At 35.9% G+C, this 24,994-nt stretch overlaps 1 protein-coding gene across 8 annotated transcripts in view; it reads right to left on the bottom strand.

Annotated features, from left to right (window-relative positions):
- Positions 1-24,994, bottom strand: part of HDAC9 (histone deacetylase 9) — a 402,973-nt gene that overhangs the window by 99,420 nt on the left and 278,559 nt on the right. For all 8 annotated transcript variants that reach the window (XM_072328342.1, XM_072328337.1, XM_072328338.1 and 5 more), the window contains 3 exons: positions 24,376-24,496; positions 18,477-18,526; positions 4,534-4,641 (listed from right to left, as the gene is read on the bottom strand). In XM_072328342.1, the coding sequence (XP_072184443.1) occupies positions 4,534-4,641; positions 18,477-18,526; positions 24,376-24,496 (279 nt within the window). The remainder of the gene's footprint in view (positions 1-4,533; positions 4,642-18,476; positions 18,527-24,375; positions 24,497-24,994) is intronic.

Genomic DNA, 24,994 nt, shown 5'->3' with positions numbered 1-24,994 from the left:
ATAAAGTATCTAGGAGATGGTTCCATATAAAGCTTTGTAATTCTGTAACTTGTAAAATCAAAGGAAATAAAGTACTATCCAAAAGACTCTATTGGTAATTTTGACATCTTTTATCAATCAGATCTCTAACACTAGCAAAATAAACATTTACTATTTATTAAATATCAGATATTGTTAAGAACATTGAGCATAACCAGAAGAAAAAATAATGTTTTTCTTTTCTGGCTGCTACAAATTACTCAGAAGAGAGAGTGTTGCAGGGCAGAGGGTGTGACAAAGAGGTAGAAATGAGGCTAGGGCAGAGCCTGTAGGAGAGTTATCCTTGGGCCACCTGAGCACAGGGCAATTCACAGGAAAGATTTCCTTACGTAACCAGTAGAGTTATGCGGTGTTTGCTGTTGCTCCAGCAGGCGTGGAAAATTTGCTGGCCTGAATTATTACTGAAGGAAACACACTGTAGGACCAGGAGGACATTTGTTTTCAGCCCATTTTGCTAGTTATGCCTTTAGAACTTTTTTTCTAATAAATGCTGCAGTTTCAAAAAGGGAATGGATGATTTTTATATAAATGCTTTCAAGAGTAGAAAACTAAGAGTTGGGGACAGCTGTATTAATTAAAGTAATCTTGCTTATTTACTGGATTAACACAGTTTTATAATGATTTACCTTTTGCCTTGTGGGACAAAGACCTTGAAAAGATGCATTTGGAATGAAAATTTCAGGTTCAATTTAGTTATCCAGGAATGATTCAGCAGATGACAGCAGAATCTCACTGGCTAAACACATGAGATTTATTTTGGTATTAATTCAACCTGGTGTATCAGAATGAACCATCCCAGGAATATATCATATTCTGGTTTAGAGGAAACTCATTTCAACTTCTTTCATTCTGCTAAATGACCCTTGACTACCAATGGGGCAACTCTACACGTGGTGTGTGCTTGCACTTGCATATACATGCATATGATAAGGAGGAAAAAGGGCTTGTGCTTCTCTTAATTCAGCTGAAGTGAATGCAAGCTCTCTTTTAACTTCCATTCTATTTATTTATTTATTCTGAAATTGCTTCCTAATTCATTCAGTTTCTTAAAAACAGAGAGCAACCATACATCTACCAGGTCTTGATAGTTTATTATGTAGGTCTTTTCTTTTTCAAATTTGTCATGTTAAAAATTTTTGGCACTTAAGTGTTTCCATCACAGAAAAGGGTGTTGCCATTACCACTGTTGACATATTTAAAGGATATACAAAGTAAGCTACAGAATAATCCTTATTATGGGTACTGTACTTAATTCCAGCTTGTAGTAGTACTGAATGAGGATATTTCAAAATTGATTTTGTAGTCTTACTCTTTTTCTTAGCAGCACATCAACAGAGACTGCGGTGTAAGCATGGAAAAGTCCTTTCCTTCCTAAAATGGACTTTAAATGTCTCATACCAGTCAATATAGGGTAGTTTATATTTGTTGCTTTCTATAATCTTGGCTGAGAGGACATTTGTCTCCAATATTGTAAACCCTTTTTGTTCATCTAAAGTTGCCTGCATATATATCAATAAACTAAAATACTATTTTCATTTTTATTTTAGGAAATTCTTATTAATCTTCTGTAATATACATATATTGATACATCTAGCTGTAACAAATATTTGAGCAGCTTATACACAACTACACTGACAAATATGAAAGCTCTTACATCATAACAGCAGTTTTAAAATGAATTAATCAGTTTCTCTTTCCTGAGGCTTCTTTACTCAGACTTTGTCTATGCTAGAAAGTTTTACTCTAAGGTTACCCAATATTGCCATGTAGGAAGTTCCTGCTGTGTGTTTTAAGTCTGATGATGTGAGCTACAGGACATGGAGCACTTTGCATGAAACTGCGGGATTTCAGAACAAGTCTGTGTGTCCTGTCTCATAATTTACTATTCTTCTTAAGATGACATCAAAGTGACAGTGCACCATCTGATAACAATCCATGGAGATAAACTTTCAGGGAAAAACTAACAGCGTGTTTCTCTACTGCTGTCAATTTGCTGTTTACATGCTGCAGAGCTGTTATAGTTTATGCACCATACCAGAAGGCATTTTTTGTCGTCCAAAGATCCTGAAGATGTGTCAGATCTTTCCAGATTCCTATCACAGCTTAATCCTCCCACTCAGTGGTCAAAGTGTAGGCTCCAGAGTGTTGCTTCACATGCATATTTGCTCAATGAATGTGCATTGAAGAAGAGAGCTTCATATATTTCTCTCATATCTTCACAAGTATGCTAAAGAATTGGCATTTTCCATGTACTAGAAATAGATGATCTGTGCAATATATATATTTCTAGATGAATAATGGCAGCAAGATGGAAAAGTAACATTTAATATTATCCTAAAAATAGATTAGAACATCTGTGAAGCTAAAATCTCACAAACTAAAATTTCAACCTGGACACCACGTACAGAGTTCCAGAGCACACTGGAAAAATAAATAAATAAATAAATAAATAAATAAAATCCTTAATGCAGTTTGCCATATGATGTTGCAGAGGTTATCTTGTCTGAGCAAAACTCAAGTTTGTATGCAGTGGCAAAGCAAACATAGGACTGTCAAAATAGCTCATGTCAGTATAAGTGCTGTCAGACAATCCTTAATACCTTTTCCATGCATTTCTTTCATTGTAAATCATAAATAACACATGTTGATTATTAGTTCAAAGAGTCAACAAGCACATTGGCACCTAAGTCATTGAGTTTCATGTTTGGAAGTATAGGAGCAGATAGATAAATACCCAGTAGGAGTAGCATAAGTATGCTCAGAATAGCATGGAGTATGCCCAACTCACTTGCATAGAAGACCTTTTCTATTCCTCTTTTCCTGATGATTTGGGGTAAAGCAACTACTTGGCATATCTTTTCTCTTACTCAACTGGAAGATGCATAAGACTGTTCCAGTTCTCACCACTGCAGACAAAGATTCTATTCAGGACCAACAATATTTTTGCAGTAAACAAGTTAGTATTAAATTTAAAGTATTTATTTAGAGAGTTGCAACTCCATTAGCAAGCAAGTTCTCACGGTGGATGATGTTTGATTTGTTTCAGCCGCCCCTCACACAGGTAAATAATCAAGAGCATTCATACTGTGGGAAGACACCACAAAGGCACAGAGATAAGCAGTAAAGATTCTGCATCAGTCCTGCTCATGCCAACTACATTCAGGGCACATCTCTTAGCTCTAATCAAAACTTGCTGTGTAGCATCTTCAATACTTCCATATGCCATACAGTCAGCAACTGTAAAAAATGGCTAAAATTTTTCACTAGTGCCACTGAGTGGGAATAATTTCCTATGAAATGTGTTTTGAATCCAAGTGAGTTAAGAAAGTTTAATGGGGATCAACTCCCTATAATCTATACTATATTATAAACTATATATTATAAACTATAATCAACCTGATGTACCCTCTCCTTGCTCTGAGATTTCAAAATCTATATGGGCTTGGTGCAGCACCTGCCTAATGATTTTAGTATCTGGACACAAAAGTTTAGTACTCATGTTTGATTGGATCACGGATATATTACTGTGTTTGAACTGAATGTTCTTTTACATATATATATACATATTCTATCTATAAATACACATAAACATATGTAACCCTCATCTGATATGTAGCTAGTATACTTTGATTGAAATGAGACATACAGAGGAAGCAAATTCCCAATTTCTCGACACATGGGAATTTTAAAAAATCATTGTATAATACTAATTCTAAAATATTTATTTGTATGTTGACTTGGGAAACAGGACTGAATCTATTAGTGTTTAGACTGGAAAGAGTACAAACAGTTTCATTAAGGAGACATGTTAGCTCCAACAATGTTTATTGGGGCAAGACTGCATTCAGGCTGCATATGGTGTACCTTTAAATAGGGCCGTTAAAATACCAAATAAAATGTCAAAGTCCGTCAGGTCTGGAGCTTTTATAAATTGTTTAGACTGGAGTTAATTTGGATTTCATACATCATTCTTTGCAGATCGTACAGAAAGGAGATAGGGATGAGGAGGCAAGCTGGCAGAACAACGAGGGGCAGTCAGAGTGGAACTGCCACAGGGAAGGTGTATTCTGGGTCATTACTCTCCTCATCAACAGCATCCTTCTTCCCTCCCCCACACCCTGCTCATCCACTGATTGCCTCCCCCCATCTCTGGGTGGTATCCTGGGGTCGTGCACGTGACTAAGTCATATTTGAAACGAAATCACTTCAAAAGGCAGATCCACACTAACATGTCAGCTACATGTACACCACAAGTAACTTCATCTTGGGCTGCAGAACCCTTTACTCTGAAGAGAACAATGCTATTGCAGAGAGTCAAGGGCAAAATAGAACCTGGAGAGTCCCACCAGCAACTTCAAGAAGCCACTAGGGCTGCCACACCTTGGTGGCCATCCTCTCAGTTCTCCTCCCATGGCCCAGCAGAGCGGCAAACAAGGCCTGCCTTCAGCCCCCTGCCCTCCCTGCCTCCCACCCACCGCGTGGCCCGGACCTCACCTTCAGCTCCCGGGAGGCCACGCGGGCCGCTAGCTCGATGACACAGCCCACCGCCATGCGTGCCGCTCCGGCCGAGTGCAGCTCATTCCAAACGGTGTCACTGTCCACCTGAGCAAACAGCCAGCCCCAAGAGGAGGGCAGGGGAGAGAGGGAGAGGGAGTAAGAGAAGGAGAGCATGAGAGAAAACAAACCCATGAGGGAGGGCTGGCAGCGTGACAGCCCATGTACAATAACATCAGTCTTCCATCCGGGCCAGCTGAAAGGCCTTCTGGACATGGCTTTACTTATGCTTTTTCTTTGCACGGGCTTCTCCAATGGAAACACATTCCTGTCATGCCTCGCTGCCATTCCCTGTTTAGATTTCTTATTACAAACAGTGTTACATTGGTCGGACCTGGCCTGCTCACTGGCCAGCAGATGCCCTGTGCAGAGTTCTCATGCTGGAGGGAACAGGGCTGCTGGTGAGGGACATGGTATCCCACTGCAATGGACACTGCTGTCCCAAATATGTGTGCAGCCAGAAACTGGCTGGCAGCCTGGATCATTATGTGCTTTAAAAGAAGGAGTAAGACCTCTTATCTTTCTGACCCAGGCAGGCATTGTATGTAAATGATTAAAATCACTGCTTATTAATTTTGCTAGTTACTTTTCGCAAGGACAAAAAAAAAAAAAAAATGGAATTAAAATGATATTTTTCAAGTTTTGATGGTTAGCTGAATTTTGACTGAAAAGCTGTAGGTCACAATAACAGATAAATGCTGTTGGTTAAAGTAGAGAAAATTCTCACTCATGCGTGCATGCTAAGTAAGAAACTGTCACTGTAAAACTTTACTTGAATATTATATATATTATTATATAAAGATATTATATTATATCTATTATATATAATATTATATATAATATTATATAAAGATAAAATGCTATAAAGATATTTGAAACACAGAATATATGAAACACAGCTCTGTCCTACAGCTTCAATAAGAATCCCAACATTTTACTTATTAAATCTATTTTTAGTAACTATTGATTTGCTGAAACAAGCACTGAAGTATAGATGAAATGTTGCATATCCTTTCTATGATATTATGCCAAGCTGACGTGATGGTGTGAAACAGTCTGAAAAAATTATCTAAAGAGGCAGCCAGACTTCCTTGATGCTCCATGAGAAGTGCATTTGGTTACATTATACTGCACAAATCTATCATGAAAAGAAAAACGTTAAGGGATAGACAAAATACTGTGGCAGATGCTATTTGGACAACTTCCAATTACTCTGAGACATGTTTTCAGTTTGAACCATCAACTTCTGTTCCTAATTTCCTCAAAAAGGAATAAAGGAAAAAAATAAAAATTAAAAAAAAAAAAAAAAAAAAAAAGAAAAGGGAAAAAAAGAAAAAGGAATTAAAGGAAGAAATCAAGAACTTGAAAATGGATGCTACTGCTCCTCAACTGCGTAGGTTCTTAGAAATTCTCTGATTAGTCATTTGAAACAGAAAGCAGCTTGATCTTCTCTACACTTGCTAAATGTTTTCACCATTACTGTTACAACAATATTATATTTCAAGCTACTAAAAAAATCTTATTTTTCAATTTTCTGGACCTGAGCTTTCTGTCATTTTGATCAATTTTGTGTGCATGCAGCAGAACTAATGAAAATAGTTCCTGTTCACAGTAGGCCTGAATAAAAAGCATGAGCTTCACACATTGCAAAGTTCAGAATGACAATAACAGCACATTGTGTTCTCAACTGAGAATCTCAAAATATTGCACAAGCTCAATTAAGCATCATTAGCTTGATATGTGTTGATTCATTCTGTTTTTTGTTATTAGAGAAGTCAGAAATCAGTAGGTAACTCAGGAAATAAAGCAAGAAATAAAAAATCAAATAGTAAAAGAACAAAACTTGACATTTTTAAAATTGGGTAGAATTTCAGGTTTTCTCTCTGCTGCTTTAAGCTACTGTGAAATCAATTTTTATTTTTAAAGCAAATAAGGAAATAAATAAGTAGAGGTCATTGGTTAAATCCATTTAACCAAGCCATAATAAAGTTTGAAAAATACAGGGCAGTACTTTAAATAAAGAAATATCAACAAGAGGTCTGGGAAGGAGTATTGTCTTGCCATTTTTATGGCTAACAAATTAAGGATAACACGAAGGAGTGGCTGATGAAAATGATTCAGTGGCAGTTGCTCGGTAAACCAGGGCACGAGCAAGAGCCTGCATCCTCAAAGGGACTATGATTCATTTCCAGGAAGGCCGATTAAGTTAAAAATGTAACCACAGCTTGAGAGTACCCACCCTTCAAGACAGTTGTCTGCTCTGACACAAGACAGCAGTTTCTCCAACCAACAAACACACAGAATTGGCCAAGAAATGCATTTATCATGTTTTGCTTTCAGCTGAGTGTGACTAGACTGAAGCAGGACAGTAAGGCCAAGTATCTTCCATTGCACAATTTTGTTCAGACTACTGGAACCACTACTACATAATTGTACCTGGAGTGGATGGGCAACCAAAAAACAATACAGAATTTCCTGAGGAATTTTCAGAAATAACCACTTGACTGTGCACAGGAAATTTAGGATACTTTAGCTGATCTCTTGGGCATGATGCATATAACAAAATGTAAGCTTGCAGAGCCAAAGGTAGCCAACTGAAGCTGCATATCTTAGTACAGGTTATGATACTGTAAGTCAAGCAACATACAGATATGAATATAATTACCCTAAAAATGTACATTATTTTTAACTTGGATGTCATATTCTGTTTCATGTTCATGAAAAATTCAGATTCAATGTCCAAGGAACATCCCGTAAAGAACAGCTTATAAACAAGTTCCGAAAAGCTTTCATCCCACAGCCAACACTTCAGCTATCATGACTGGAAAATACCATCCTCCTCCATTTTGTATCTCTATTAGTTCTATGTACTGCCTCAGATATTTCAGGAGATTAAACATAGATTTCCTTTTAACACTGTTCAGTGTTTATTTTGAAACTGGCTGTTGAAAAAGCAATCATATATGTGGCTAACCCATTAAAATTATAGCTACTATCCGGTTTAGTGGTCAAGTTGTATATGAAATATAGCTATGCAAAGATGTTTAGACACACCTTTCTGTATTCATGTGAGTTGAGATAATTGCAGCTCATATGAGGAAACTATATCAGATTAGTGATTTCTTGTTCCCTTTCATGTATAGTTCACATTCATCTAAGAGTTTATCTTGCTGCAAAATATGCATAACAAATGTGATTTTTCTAAAGCACAATCTATTAAATAAAACAGATGAAATTCAATAAACACTCATTTTTGTTTTGTAGGTGTGTAGGTGTAGCCTAAGAATTTAGTAAAATATCTATCTCACTTTTGATTCTTTCTTAGATATTTTTTAAAAATAAACCAGAAAATACAGCATTCATTACTTAATTCTAACAGAGAAATGAAACTATTTTTTTTCTATTTAATTACATGGATTATTTTACTTTAAGAATCCTTTTAAAAGCTAACAGGACAGGAAAATATTCTTAACATCTAACCAAAATGAAAAAGAATGTTTTTTCAAAGCATCACATTGCCAGAAGAATGAACAAGCCATACATTCCTTTATCAAAAATCCTATTACTACTGCAGCTCTTCAAAGATGTATCAAGCATGACATCAGCAAGAGCCAGAAAACACAAGCCCTATCTGAACACTAAACTTTTAAACACACATATGGGTTTACTTCACTCTGAGTTTCCTGAATGAACAAGGGTGTAGGCTTTTTCAAGCACATATAGTATAGCTCAATCATTGGCATGTGTAGCAAAGTTAATACTCTGTAAAGCTACAGATGATAGAAATTAAGCTACCTGTCCCTGAAGTGGATATGGAGGTATTAAAGAGGAAGTGAATGACTTAAATGAAATGAAATGTAACTAACTTTTCCTGACTGAATGCAACTTGTGTTTCAAGCACAGTGTGTAGGAAATTCCCTGCTCTAAAAACAAAAAACAAACAAACAACAACAACAACAACAAAAACAAACAAAAAACAGCTAATCATGAATGCTTTCCTGTAAGAAGTATCAGTATGATTAAGATGTTGAAGCAGGTAGAAAGTGCTCTGTACCACTTCAGGACTGGAATGTTTCATATTAAAACAGACTGACTATATAAAGTTTGGAAGTTACAACTCCTTACACATTGTTCATATTGTGTGAAGATGAAGAGAGGGGACATCAAAATACTCCTGAGGGAGTACGCATAAGAGGCTTTTAGAAATCCCCATAGTGGTTATAATTTGAAATGTTACATATCTTGCTATTTCTATTGCCTGGAACTTTAGAGATACAAAATAAATGAATAAATAAATAAATAAATAAAGACATTAACAATCCTATAATATTCTTATAACTGTCTTTTGTTTTACCTGCCCTTTCGTGTGTAAAGAAACTGCATTCCTTATCCTCTCTTTTAGCTGATCTTCCTCCGGAAACCTCTCAGGACCTGTTTAATGGTCACTGTATCACAGGTTTGCTGCTGACAATCTGTCAAAGCCTGCAATTTTTCACACTGCGTGTCTTATTCGTCTTTGAGAGTCATTTTTCTTCTTTAAATAACTAACAGTAATCCCTGAAGCTATCTTAAACACACCTTCACTGATAAGTAAGTGACAATATAAGAGAGCCAAAGCTATAACTCTGGGATAGATTCTGAATCAGAATCCTATATTTGATTTCTCTATCACGCACAATTTGTGATTTAGCCTCAGTACAGCTTCCACAATGGAATTCTGATTTCATACCTAAAAGGAATTTAAAAATACATCTCTCACCCTGTCCTCTATTCTCTGTTCTCTCTAAGAACGGTTCAAAAATGCAGTCTTCCATCTACATGCTTATGGAAACTGTGACCAGTGAGAGCAGTGACTTCATGCTACATGTACAGTTTCCTGCAGTTAGTAACATTGTAGTTATTTACAGTGAATGAACTGGTTAAACCCTCTGAGAGAATAATACGGAAGAGCCCCAAGATCTTCAGTGATACCACAGTTGAATAAAACCTGTGTATTGAAGAGCAAATTCCTTTTAGTTTTAAAAGAATTCAGTCTCACAATCATTCACTCACGCCAGAGCAAACATGTTTCCATCTCTGATTTTTTTCATTTCTCTGGCATGAAAATAGAAATGAAATATTTTCCTAAAGTGTTGCAACCTCACAAGTGCGTGTGTGGCATTTTGCTCTTACTGTCAGCAGAGTCTGATGTTCTTGGAGAGATCTGGTGCCACTGGATGCCAGCACATCAGTTTGGACCACTTTGCTTGTGACCATGAGCAGTGCAGCTTCCCAGGTGCCACACTCATAGCTTTCACTTCCCGCTCCTACAGATGTACTCATGTACAGTGCTCATTCATCACCTCCGTGATTTCCACTAAGAAGCAAAAGGTCCTCAGTGTGCTTCTCAGTTGCTGTTTCATCTCACCATGACTAAAGAAGCGAAGGTGTGCACATCATCTCCAAGGAACAACCTCTAATGAATGGCCTGTCAGCCACATCTCTCAGTAAGGAACAAAGAAGAAAAAAATTGTATGGCTGCTGTCTCTTCCATAAATCCCACTTACAGGAACGGTGGGCTACTTTAGGAAAAATATGTACTGAGACTTCCTTTATTTTTACTGCTACTTTACAGCTGTATCATAGACTTGTTCTGTCAAAGGCTTTTCTAACTGCTTTAATCTAAACTGCTTGCCACAGAGAGTACTCAGGATATCAATTTTTCACACTTTCTTGTCTCCCAATGTGATTTACAAACAAATTGTGGAGGGGATGCAATCTTTTAGACCCTGCTGGGATGAATAGGTCATGGATCTTCACAAACCACTGCTTGAAAAAAAAGGTGGAATTCATTTAGTTTGCACTGGCCTTTGTGCTATGTTTGAGTAATTCAGTAGAAGAATTTATCAGCAATAATATTCATGGAAAGTGGCTTTTAAAAAGAATTTTAGAGGCTATTAAATCTGACCTTAACCCCTCTTTCAGTACAAGAAAGAGGAATGCTGACTGTACCTGTATCTACTATATGTTGGATATATAGTATTTTCAAGTTTTACCTGCCAATAGTGATCTAATTTATTATGGTAACTATGTAACTTATATATATAACCATATAAACTTATAAATCAAAACCCAATCTCTGAAAATACGAGAGAAACTTTTCTAAGCAGAAATTAAAAATTGAATTCCTTGCATGGTTATTGATGGTGATGCTTAGCCACAGTTTAAATAAATGCACCACTCCTATTTCCATTCAACAAGAATTCATCAGAATGTTTGCAAAAAGTCCATTAAATATGTGATATTTGTATTAAAAATTAAATCCTTTGTATTCAAAATGAGAATAACAATAGAGATAGGCCAAACTAAAACTGGAATACAGTGATCTATTCTGACAAAATAGTTTGATTCAGCCTCCTAAAACCTTAAAGCATTCAGAATCTCTGGTTCACACAGCACACATTACATACCCACAAGGATCTAAAAACCTTAGTGAAATGGTGATGTGTGGATCATTGGTAGGAGGAATGGAGGGAGGATAGCATGGATTAGATGTGGATTAGAACTTGTTTTTAGAAAAAACTCATAAATAAAACACTTAGGTCCAGATTCAAGTCTCAGATATGTGACATATATCACCAGACGCTTGTAAAAATGTTACTGCACTTAGAGACCTAGCCCTGAGTACTCAATTAATTTAACTTGACATTTGTTTTAGTTTTTAATGGATTAGTGTGTGAAAATGCTTGTGCAATTTCTGTCTTATTTTTGATCTTGCAGTTTCCACAGGGCTCACGGGCAAATAGATAAAACAATGTATGACCAGTTGTAATGTATACAATAACAGAAATAATAATTCTAATGAGCCAAATTCAAGCTTTTTAAAAATAAATAAATAAATAAAATGGCCTGAGCACATTTAAGCAGTATATGGTATTTTAGCTTTCTCCTTGGACATAGATTATCTTTCTGTCAAAGGAAACCACTGAGCTCTGTTAGAATCTGGTGATTATTCAGACAAGTAGCACATGAGCATTTCCTCTACAGAGAGCTTTTCTATCTGTCTTAAGAGCTAAGTCCTGTCAATAAATACATGCCATGCTTTTTAAAGGTGAATGTGAATGCTATTTTATTTACCCAATTTCCAGCAAATCTATGTGTTCATGCTTGAGCATGGAGAGATTGAATTTGTATACAGCGTTCTGGTAAATAATGCTATTCCACTGTGCACAATTAGCACCTATTTATAGATATGTACACACAAATAAGCCGAGCAAATTTTTAGGGAATGAAGAAAATGAGATAAGATCTTGAAGAACTGACCTGATGAGAGTTCATTAGCTTCACAATATTTTTCTCTGTTCCCTGTTGTGTCTTTTTATTGAATCAGATCAACTGTCAAGGAAAAGTGATCTTCTTTAAAAAAATAAAAAATAAAACAATACTACTAATAATAACTAGGGAACCAAATCTTGTGCTTGACTAGATCAGCCTTAGTGCCAGAGCTGGCAGATTACCATCTCTGAGCTTCCAACCCTCCCTGCTGAAAGTCAAAGCATATTGAGAACATTTTTAAAATAGACCTGCCTGCAGCAAAGTCAGAGAACTGTGTCTCTCAGCTGAACAGTTCCACTTCTCACTAATCTAAGCATTAAGTTCTGTGGCACAGGGCCATCTCTCTGCCATGAAAGGACAAAAATAGGACAAATTCTGATGAAATTTCTTCCTTTAGTTATGGGCACCATATCGATATGCTAAATTTTGCCTGTCCTCTCTGACAGAGATACCATTGCATGTTCCAGATGAGTAGATTAAGTCTCTGCACCTTACTAATGAAAGAATATCTTATTATTTACTTCTCCAATCGGTCAGATCATGTTTATCCTTTTTCCTCTAAAAGTAATATGTCTAAAATTAGAAATTTAGTTGCTTAACATCCCTGTCAATGGAAATAATTGAGTTCCTCCAGATAGTTCTTAGCTTCTTAGGTAAACTGAGCGAGTCCTGATCTTGTGTCACCTATGACTTTCTAGTGGGTATGTATGTAAGCCAGGATGGACAGGCTCTCATTTTGAGGGTTTTAGTAATCTGTCTGAAATTATATACCTGTAGCCAAACTAGTGAGTCCTCACAATCATGCCTTAATATTCTCAACTGAAGTAGGTAAATGGCTGTCATGAATTGTAAGAATTGACAGGAGTGTTCCACCTTAAAAAAAAAATAAAATAAAAGCCTACTAGAGCAGCTGGATGTACATCACACACTATTGCCCTGTCCTGTCGCCAGCCTAAATTCATTTGTCTGGAATGGCACTGAGTGACCAAACACACAGTACCTTGAATGCTCTGAGATGACAGGCCTCCATCCCTCATTGCATTTCCATACCCACTTGCACTGCACTTTGAACATTGGAGTGGCAGCAGAATGGCCTTTGTCAATAAACATTTTGATGTCTTCTGCAGAAAACATCACATAATCAAAACTGTGTAACTATGAGTCCATGAAAACAGACTTATTTTTGGTTGATATCATGACAGGAATATGCTTATTTTGGTACAATAGGGGATACAGGAGAAGGACAAGCATTAATTTTAACACCTATGTGGAGGTGATATTTAATTTGTATGCACAAACCATAGCAAGTCTGATTTTGTTAAAGCCAGCTTTGGATATGCATCTGAGGAGAGAACCCCAAATCATCCTGAAGCCTGAAAAATACAAAAAAGGGACAATAGTACCACACATACTTTTACACTGTGGTGCCATGGTGATAGCACTAGGTTGATATAATTAATACCTATAAGAGGAATGAAAAGTTACAACATTTAAGGGCTGAGAAATCTTCCTGCATACAGATGGGGGAGATGGAAGAACAAGAAACATAAGAAAACAATTTGTTCCCTGGTTGACTTATTAAAGTAGTGCACTATTGAGATCTTGCCTTTCTTCTTTCATTTCTTCCTGTGTGGTCAGGACAGAAAGAAGTACTGTACAACTACTGCAGCAAGGAATACAAGGGAGAAAATCAACATTCATAATATTTAGAGATATGCTATGAATATTTTGTAGAATTTGGAAAAGAGTAGAGCAATTTCATAGTTTTAAATTTCTTTTCTTAATAGTTACTGGCCAAATTCTTTTCTGGTATGCTAGAATTAAGCTGAACTCCAGAAATGAAATAAGACCAGCTTACCCTAGCAGAAAATCTCTCCTCTTTTACTACATCAACATCAAAAATAAAGGAAATGCAATGGACTTTCCTAATATGTACAAGCCATTCTTAGCCACTCATATAGCTCAGTATTTAGCTCATGAACAGCACTGTTAAGCTCACTAAAGATTTAATCTGTAAAAGTCTAATTTTTTACGGGGTGGTATTCTTCCCCATCTCCTCCTCTTGCAATTTAAAAACCTGACTTTACACATTACAGGTTTGGAGCAGTGTCTTTGAGGGGAAAAAAGAGGGGGAGGATTGGATAACTGCCCAATTTCATATGATAAAAGTGAAATTCTCTTCTGTCTGCAGAGTAATCCCCAGGGAACCACGTATGAAACCCAAACTTAAATAAAATCATATCCTGTTTGCAAACATCATATTCCCTTTGCTACTCAGTAATCTGGACCCATAAACCCCAGCACAGCTTGAGAGCCCATTCCTCATCTAAACAAATGCCATAAGCCCCTTTATACTTTTACAACCATGTCAGAAAATAATATTGACTGCCAATAGTGATGTGATTGGAGTTGCCTCCTCTGAGCCATAAAAGAAGCAGTCTGTTATCAATTTCTCTAAATGCATCAAGGGAATTATGGGTCGGTTCAGTTCCAAGTTATAAATGACAATTCAAAAGCCGCAGAAGTGTTTGAAGCTGGGAGCCGATGATGACATTATCATAAAAGCCCGCTCTTCTTTGCTTTTGTGGGTTTTTTTGCCGATCAACTAGGCAAAAAAATATGGCTGAGAAATGACTTCAAGATTTCTTCACACAGCAGCAGGTCAAACAGGCAGGAAAACAATCACTATTTTTAGTGACAGACTGAGGCAAAGAGATGAAACTTGCTCCCATTAAAAGTAGATCTCTGCTTCTTTTTTTGTCATTTTCACAGAAGAACAGAAGGGGAAGAATTGTAATAGATGGATGCATTGATCAAATGATCAGTTATATCTCTAGTGGCTGTTCACAGAAGAAAAAATATGACATTGTTTGATAATTTGCAGGACCAGAAAGTAATTTGCGATTGTTCTCCCCATTTGGCCATTTCACCTGCAAATTACCCACCTCCTGGAAACCCTTCCACATTCCAAACCTCTGACAAGCTACAAGAAACTATCTGTTATTAGAAACATTGGCTGTAGAGCTGATAGCGTCTCTTTAGTGCAAGGAATCACACATCCCAGTTTTAGAACTCTTTAACAACAATTAAGCGTGTCACAATGTTAAAATTGGAAAGAAAGAAAAAAAAAAAGATAAAAAACATTACTGCAAAAAGAGTAGTCTCATACTTCAGCAGATGTGCTGCTGACTTTAGATAGCTCTCTGATGAAAAAAATTAACTGTCATTGAAAGAAAACCTGCTATGGGTAAATTTAGGAAGACAGATATAGACTTCCTTTTTTTTTCTTTTTTTTTGTATACATATTAGACCTGTTCACTTTGGCTATTGGTATGAGTCATCTTTGGGTTCTTGGATAGAGAGGCATTTATTAGTTTTTCTCTCTTATTCTTTCTTTTCTTTCCTTCTTTTTCAGAAATCCTGGTATACCAAGTAAAATTCATCAGTGACCCTGACTTAATTAGTCACTATCACTACTTGAAAATATATTAATAGAGATGAAAATTCTTTGTGGAATCAGTAAGCAGTAGCTTTTCATGTATTTGCATTGATGCAAACGATTCAGAACTGCAATGGAAAAGCACCCCAAAATATCAGATCATTTTTATGGACACAATTCAAAATTCTTGATATCTTTTACTGCTATTGCAATATCCAAAAAAGTGGATCCCTCATCTTGGCTGCACTTTATTGACTCTATTAGAACAGGTGGAGATGACAACCAAATCGACAATATAGTGCAATTTAGGGTTGAGGAGGTTAGTTTCACCTTTAAGTCCTGTCAGGACAATGCATGCCACCCCAAGTTCATGTTAATAATCTTTATTGTCCATTGGCTCATTATGCCTGCAATGCCTATGAAGTCTTAAATTGATGATAGATAGATTATATACTTAGGCACATGACCCTTGCTCCCTCCTATGCTCTGTCTTATTGGCCCAGTCCTCTGTTCAACGGTGGTGCAGCTTTAGTGTGGTGTGAGGTGCCTCTCCCAGAAACGATTTATGATCTCCTCAGTAATAATGACATTCCTTAAGAAATGGGAACTCTGATATTAAGTACAACCTTTCAGGAAAGAGAAATAATCCTAGATGGGAACATCTCCTGTTTGAGTAGTTTAACCACACACCTATTTAATAACAGAAAAGCTGCCTAATAACAGTCATCAAGGTTCCCATATCTCTGAAGACAACAGAATCAAAGAGCACTCAATCAGGAGTGAGAAAGCTATAAACTATTCTGCAAAGCTAAGGTCCTTATTTCTTTTGTAATAGACTTTCTCACTGTCTTATTTAGTAAACAAATAACCAATTAAGCAAGCAAAAAAAAAAAAAAAAAAAAAAAAAAAAGTAAAGAATAAATATATAAGAAAAAACCTAAATGATTCTATGACTCCTCACAGTCTTTGCATGAACTATGGCTTTCAGACTGATTATTGTTTCATAATCTTCAAATAAGTTGAAAATCACTAAACAGCAATGCTGCTTTCTTTCTACTATCTTTATTGAAGGTAAAAGTAGGAATTGCTTTCCAGACGATTTGAAGCAACTCCCTTTCCCAGAGCTCATCTTAACCAACAGACAGCTAAACATCACTGAAAGGGAGCTCCTAATCTGATTATTTACCCTGAAAAAGGTCACAACCCATTTCTTTAAGAGGCCCACAGCAAGGCTGACAATAATAATATGTAGAAAGAGAAACCAACTAAAAAAATATAAATAAAGGATCAATTTCTGTAATAGCTTCTTTAATCCATTTTCCATGATTCTAGATCAGAAATAAAGCAAAAGACTCAAGAAAGTACAGATAAATTTAAGTGTTTAAAAAGCTAACTTATGCTGAGCATTACTATCTTGTGTTTTCTTTACAGTGGGCAAAACACTTCCATTACTAAAAGGATTTCAAAGGATTTCATTTCTATGAACACCATTTCTATTTATGATATTTTAGTACTAACTCACCAATGTTTCAATAACATGTTTTGTAGGGAAACCTTATATAGTTTTATTTTTAAAGCATACCACAGCCCAATTTACTTTTCAAAGCACCCAAAAAGAATTGTCAAGAAATTTTGCACCAGCTTCTCTTTGCTCAGAAGTCTGAACAAAATTCTTTTATAAAATCTCTTGTTTAAGTCTCTCTAAACATCTTGATTTCAGCAGTAACGGTAAAAATAATACCTTGATGACAACTAATATACCCTTTTTTAAAAATAAATAGCACACAAGCATGTATGCATGCATTTGTGTACACAGAAACGCACAGAGGTGCATGTGTACATGCATGTCTACATGACTATGTGTCATCCATACAAAGGAATGACCCCAAAGTTTCAAATACAGAAAGTTTTTAATATTCAAGTTCCAGATTTTGGTCAGAAACCTTAGGAAGCCTAAATCCACAGTGGAGGAACTTGATTACTAGTTCCCGGTCTTTTCATTCTCTGTAACTAACAGTGCAGAAATACTCAAACATTGCTAAATACTGAAAACTCAGATGGAATTATTAATATGGTGTGTAAATTCTTGCAACATAGATTTTATTTGTCAAGTATCTCATTATTTAAATTAGAGGGAAAAAAAAAAAGAAAAAGAAACTATAAACAAGATTATTATGGCATGGATCTTATCCTTTGTGAAGGATAAAAGTAAATTAAATATTAGAAATTTGTATTGGAAGTTGATCTATAGCCCTGATCATTCCAGAGTTTGTGGCTTTATTCCTGAATACTGAGAAAGAGCGAAAAAACACAAAACCTAAAGTGTATTTGCATCACTCAAAAAGTTCATCCATGCATAATATCAGCATTTTGATATCAGTGACAGAGTAAATAATGCACTGGGCTGAAGTAGATGTGTGAAAAACTGCTGTGTGGGGGAAAAAAGAGTTGAAGTGAGGGCTGTGGCAGGGGGCGGGGGGGGGGGGGGGGGGAAGGAAATGCCTGAAACGTCTGTAAATGAAAAAGGATCTGTCCTGGTACTACCTTCACTAGAATTTAGCGTGAGCATGAAGTCAAGATCAGTAGAAATTCTCCATTCTAAATGTTTTCAGTGATTTGGATGACTTGTTTACCTATTGCTCCAACAAATTCTTAACTATCAGTTTTTGACCATTAAATACTAATACTCAACACTTATATTTCAGAATGAATCTGTTCTGGTAATCTGGTAAATTTTTTTGTGTGTATGCTCTCTGAGCTGCAAAGCTATGTTTACTTTTCAGCAACGCACAAAGAACCTTCATCAAATTTCATTCTGCTAGAAGCAATTGCACCCATGTTACTTTTCTCAAAAATAGATCACATGCAACAAACAAACAAACAAACCAATAAATAGTAGGACAAAGAAGAAATGTACACATTTCCACAAAAGATGTTCCTACCTGTTTCATTGCAATGCATTTTAATCATGTCTCTGAAAACAGTAAGATAATGTCTGAGGATTCCTCTCTAGATTTATCAACTTCTTGTGAATTTGAATTGTTAGTAAAACTGTCCTATGGAATCTATGAATTAATATATTTGTTGTGTGCTGTCCCCTCCTGAAAGAAACAACCAAATATTTACTTACCCCAAGTCCCCCACAAGGCAGCAAGGAAAAGAGTTTTTGAGACACGTTTCCTAAATATTGAAGAAAAGAAAGAAAAAAAAAATAAAAATCAATTATCAGAAAATCATTTAAACACTGGAACAGCAATCTCTACTGTAATTCTGATTTCTGAATTTAGGCATCACACAATAAAAATAAAGAACTTGATTAATACCTCAAAAGCAAATCAGCCATGGGGCACTTAAATTACTTTTTTTTTTTTTTGCAACAGTGACAAATTCTAAGATTGGTGAGCAAGGATTTCAAAGGAGTGTATAAGTAATGAACTCAACTTCACAGAAAATCACTCTGAACTAGGGCTAGTAGTCAACCTGGTATCTTTAGCTGCTGGAAAGATAAGCAGCTTGCCTACGCTACTCATCTCAGCTTATTCCACAGCCAGTGGAGTGAGGTAGGAACCTCTCCCAAGCCTGGATGACTAGTGAGATGAATTGTACTTGAGAAGTGCCTGTTTCTTTTCACTGACAAGGGAGGGAGACTCATTAAGCTTCACATGCAACTGGTGACTATTTCTTACGTTCAGCTCTCCAAAAAGTTTCTCCTTTGAAAACTGCTTTCTTCATCCTCCTAGCTATTCAAATGTGTGTCTGAATTTTACAACCCATTAATGAATATTTTAATTTTTTTAATATTATTTTTATGTTTTAATATTTTAAAGCATAACATGGAATATCTTTTTCATTATTTATGTCAGTAATACTCAGTGTATATATTCTACCAAAAGGAACATAAATTTAATAGATTTTATAATTTAATTTCTAGCTTATTATGCTTTATTGATGATGTGATAAAGCTAATAATTATAATCACTTTTTTATTTGTTCACATTTTTTCAACCACTAAATTCATTGTTTCTGTTGATAAGGATGATCTTGAAACAGGGTAAGGATCTCATGATTTGATACAGTTCTTATTCAAGCATGAAATCTGATCCTAAGGCAGCTGTGGAAGAGAACACACACTTTTCTCCTGCTATATCACAGAACTGGCTCTGTGGCTTTGCCATATGGAGGAAGCGTTAGATAGTGAATCACTCAAGTTACCAAGAGGAGCCACCCATTGTTATGGAAGGGGCAAACACTGCAGTTACTCATGTTTAGCAGGTGCCAATGAAATGTATAAAGACAATTATAAGCCATCATCTTTGAAGTATGGGAGACCAGACTGAAAGGTCTGAGACAAAGAAAGTGCTTTAGGCTTTGAGTAAAATCCAAGATGCATTTTTAACCGACTAGAGGCCTTTGATCAGTTTGCAGCGTGCTAGAGAAGCGAAACAAAACCTCCTGTGGAGCTACCAGGGGAAATGCAGGTGCAGCAGCTATGCAAAGTTCTCGTACTGCAAGTCCTAATGGCCTCAGACACGCAAGGAAATGTTTACTGACAAAGACTGTTGGAGTAGAGGTATGGAAGGATTTTCCAGACCTCTTGCTAAGCAGATCCAGGGACCAGTATGAGCAGCAGTTTTTCACTTTTTGCTATGTGGAAGATCAAAAAGTCTTGAGCAGCTAACTAAAAAATTAGCACTGCTAAAGTGACAGGAGATGTTAATAGAAACACAGCCTGAAATTTGAGATAAAAGAAGGCGGTTTCAGAATATTGAATGGCTGGACTTTTTTCTTAAATTCCTTTGCGTAAGAGAGAACAGATGAATTCTCATTTATCTCTGTGCAGCAGGGCACATTGTACACGGTAAACACTATTAAAAACAACAAACACAAAGTGGAAACAGAAAAGCAGATGGTGAGGAAAGACACTAAAATCAATCAATGGATAGCATTAAAACAGAGAAAAATAGTCACAAAGCCTTTCAGTTTATCATGAAATTTGCCAGGATACTAAGCTCTTATTGCACAAGAGCAAAAAACTTTGGAAAAGGTTCCACTAAGACAAAGAGAGAGAGAAAGAGGGAGACCATCACTTGGCTGTCTTCTAAGAAAGAAAGAAGCTCACTTCTCTGAAAATGAAAATCAATCGTACAAAGCAAACCCTTAAGATGAACTGTGAGAATTTTCCATCATGTTTGGAGTTGCTGCTGCAGCCGAATTTGGTAAGTAGTAGATATTTCTCAGTACCACCCTTTTTTTACCTAGGCCAAATCCAGAGTAAAACAATAATAGAAAGAAGACATTGAGATACTTTAATAGATGAGGACTACTCCAAAAATAATGTCTCTTTATTATGTTGGCCCCCAGCATCAGAGGCAAGTGGTGGTGCTGTGGCACTAGAAGATGAACCTTCCTACCAATGTTCTGTTCCATATTGTTACCATGTGACAGATGGCAGCAGAAAACAGTCTGACAAAATGACATCTGACATAGAAGTCGGTAACAAGCAAAGGTATGTAACTAAATTCCTCTATGCACAAAAAGCATCATATCTAATAATGATGAATATGTTGAAAAATAGTGTTTCATAGCTGAGAATTCACTCTATCCAGTAGTTTTATTGTGGTCTTTGTATCAGTTGTAGTTTCCATCAAAATAAATAGAAAGCATTACTTTCAGAGTGACTTATGTAAAAGACAAATGGTTTTGTAGGTTGTCAGAGTTTGCAGTCACAAGCAAATCACTTGACATGAAAGATCTAAAGAATATTCACCACAAAAATTCACAGGTAGAGCTAGAAATATTGTACTCAAAAATGTCAATCCACAAAGGCAGTAGGAGCTGGCTAGTCAAACTAGGTGTTGAAGCAGGAAACCCCTTTAGAAGCCAAGGATACCACTTATGAGATTTGAAATTCAGGTCTGAGAGTCTGATGAGTAAGAAGACTGATGGGATAATGCTCCCTTTCCGAAAAACAAACAACAAAAACAACAAACAAACAAAACATTCACCACCACCATCATCGACAAAAAATCCACTAAAAATTAGTTTACTTGTTAAAAGGCACCTAGTTGCTTCCAGTATCATTCTTTAAGAATGAAGATTTTTTTTTTTTTTTTTTTTTTTTTTCCAAAGGAAGTAATTGCAATTGCACGGATGCTCTATAAATGCATCCTTTAGTTGTACTTTAAATATTACCTCACTGTCAGGGATGTGTTGACAGAGTTTTTCCCACTTTTATAAACTTGTGAACATAGGAAACTGGATTTTTAGAAACACTTTATTAATTATGGTTGAAAAGGTAAAAAGCAATCAAATTTTTAAGACCTGTTTGGTAACTGCCCTTGAGCTCATTCAGAGAGGTATGAAAGATTGTATTCTGTCACATGAAACCATAATGTGATGTGACACACAGTCTCCATATTAGTTTCATTCACGTCAAGAAAATGTAATGCAACATAACATGTTGTTTAACACACCACAGTGAAATACGATCAGTTAAAAGCTAAACTGCACGACAGTGTAAAAGTTGAAGCAATCATTTGCAATAGCTGCTTTTGCAGCCCCTGATTTGGAGAAATAAAGCCAAAAGTTCAAGACAGTTTATACTCTTGAAAGCATGAAGAATATGTGAACAGTATATATGCACACAACTCTCACTGATTTCAGTAGTTCACAGCTGTTTTACTTTGCAACTTTCCAGAACAGAGTAGTTTTCCTTAACAGAGAAACCAGCTACCTAGCATTGATAGGTAGCACACTTCTAGTTCTAGTCATTTGATAAATTTTATTCCTTCTGGTATTTCTTTCCTATTTACAAAATACAGAAACTTCATGTGAGCAAGAAAAGACCTTCAAAAATGCAAATGTCCTCTGAACAGGCACAGGGAACAAATATTTTTCTGAGACTTAAATGGAGAACAAACTGTAACTGTCTTTTTTGGTGCACAGACGAATTAGGAAAGGAACAAAACCCTTTTCAGTAGAATGCAAAGCCATGATCTGATGGAACAATTTCTGCAGGAAAGAAAAAAACAAACAAAAAAAAAAAAAACACTTTAATTGAAATGGGAAAGTTATGAGATGATGTTGTTATTGTTGACATTTATGATGAGAAACATTTCCTTTAGACTTTTCTCCTTCACTACACATCATTTTGAATTTCTGTGCCGTACCAAGATATTAATTTTAATGTCAACATTGGTTAGGTTCAACCACACTTGACTGGGGACAGTGAAAGATGGAACAGTCAGACTGCATTTTAGAAAAATGTGAAAGATAGTCATTTTGTATAGGAGTATGAAAGCTTAAGTAGTTGAAGTTTTCAGCCAAAAAAACAGACACATGCAAAAGCATGTAGGAAGAGTGTTTAATTGACCATTGTCTTGGTAAAAGGCCATGCAAGAGGCAGCAAGAAAACATCCTACAGAGACAGAAAAGGGCATTCAGCCAAAGATACACTCAGGATAAATGCTAGGAGTGTGATCTCGATATAAACTCAGAGAGTAAATGTTTTGGACTGAGTACCAAATGATAAAGGCAAAGAGTGTTGAGCAAAGAACCGTGAACAAATAAATGGATTTTAGGGATTAAGTAAGCAGTGCTTTCTGCGTTCTGTATACAAAGGTAGAAACACAGCAAGAATACCTGTGTCAATCGATTTTTTCATACCATAACTGAAACTACACACTGCATCTCATATAACAGTCCAAAATGGGAACAAGACTTCAAATATATGTATGTTATATTAAATAATGTAAAAATTAAAATGAAATGAATCAAAATAATAATAATAAAAAAATCTAAATGAAATGTTTGACTCTATCAAGATGGAACATTTTGACAATGTTGATGAACCTAAATCAATTTTTTTTTCCCAGTTGTTCATTTTGCAGGAATTTAGTTCTTATATGTCTGTATGTTTATTTGTTTGTTTGTTTTTAGTGAGGGTTTCCTAACTTGAAAATTATAGCTTCTGAAAATCTATCACATTGTAATTATTTTTTAGCTTTGATTTTATTTTGTCAAAGGTGTATAAACTTGGATGTTACTGTGATCACTACATTTTTCCTATCTACTTTTAGAAATAACTGAAGCCACAGGTTACCTTCTGGAAGGAACTCTTTTCAAAGCAAAATAATTGCTAAATATCAGTAAAACTAGAACAGCAATTTCTTTTGATGGTTAGTATTGTTTTTGTTTGAGTTGAGTCTTATCACACTTAGGCAAATCTCCACGTTTTACGATATGTTTATTAAAAATAGCAGAGAATGTTTCATCTTGTGTGCAGGGACAGAAAAAGCAGGATTTCACTCACAGATTATTTCCAAAATGCTCTACTTGTGTTTCCTTTCACATCCTCTTGTAGCAGGTGTGGACTCTTGCTCCAGTCATGACAGTGCCCAGTTTAACCTTACTTCTTTACTATGGAAGCATATGATGGGCTTTGGTTGTTTGTGAAGATATTTGATATGAAATCTCGGCAGTTTTATGGTATTCTGTATATTCATAGGTTCATTTAATATTTTAATAACTCTTTTCCCTGTTATTCAGAAACATGGTATTCTGCATAATGGGAAGGCATAACAATAAAGTTCATAGCAAGATTCAGGCACGGTATCTGCACTTAGCATGGCTGAAGTCATTGAAATAAAGAAAATGAGAACAGCAAACAAGCAGTTCTGACAAGCAAGTGTATCTTAAACTCATTTTCAAAGCAGAGAACAAGAAGATCAAAGACCAACAGTATTCAAAATTGCTGTTGATCTCTGATGGAGAACAAATTACAGCAAAGGGTTAATGTTTTGACAATTTTGAAGCGAATGAGAAGAAACTTCTCTTTGTGCTTTCCAGCCTGTGCATTTTGCTAATCTATATTTGGCTTCCATTGTAACATTCTCCTTCCACATAGCAATGCATTTGGAAAAAGTGAATTTTTGTCACACTGCTTGCCAAGTATTTTAAACTGACACCAGCTATGACTAATGACAGTGCTGGAATGTGCTGTTCTCAGTAGAATAGAGGCCTGTACAGACCTAGGAGTTTCCTGGGGTCCAGCTTCTGTCTGTTCAGGGGGCTGGTGCCATACAGCAGTGAATGATGTTCAGAGTGAACCAGCTGTATTTCCTCCAGACTGGCTTTTCGACCTCGAATTCGCTGAAAGAAAACAGCAGAGGCCTACAATATTCCACTGACAATATTTAGGAAAAAAGAAAAAAAGAAGAAAGAAAAAAAAAAAAAGAAAGTAAAGGATCGAAATAACATTTAGTATGATTAATAATGGGTTGAAATTGTGTCATGCAGGAATGTGACACTGATTTGTTTATTAAAGTAATGCTATATGAAAAACAAATGCGTGTGTGGTTTATCACAAATGCTTAACTTGTAGGAGAGTTAATAAGGATTTCAAACACAAGAGAAAGAAAAGATTCTGATTCTTCTATACATTGTTTTAAGAAATACAAACCACAGGGTGAGATATTTCTTAAATCAGAGAGTTGACTAGAAAATGTCTTGTTTAAAGAACAAAACCTAATTCACACCTGTAAGCTGCAGATGTGTTCTGAATGCAGATTTATATCTTTTTGTAATTACTGCAATTTATGCTGCTGGAAGAGCATGATCACCACCAGAATGGGCAAGGAAAATTAATAT

This window comes from Excalfactoria chinensis, chromosome 2 (assembly GCF_039878825.1).
Source record: "Excalfactoria chinensis isolate bCotChi1 chromosome 2, bCotChi1.hap2, whole genome shotgun sequence".
NCBI lineage: Eukaryota > Metazoa > Chordata > Aves > Galliformes > Phasianidae > Excalfactoria > Excalfactoria chinensis.
This window is presented reverse-complemented; position numbering and strand designations above follow the sequence as displayed.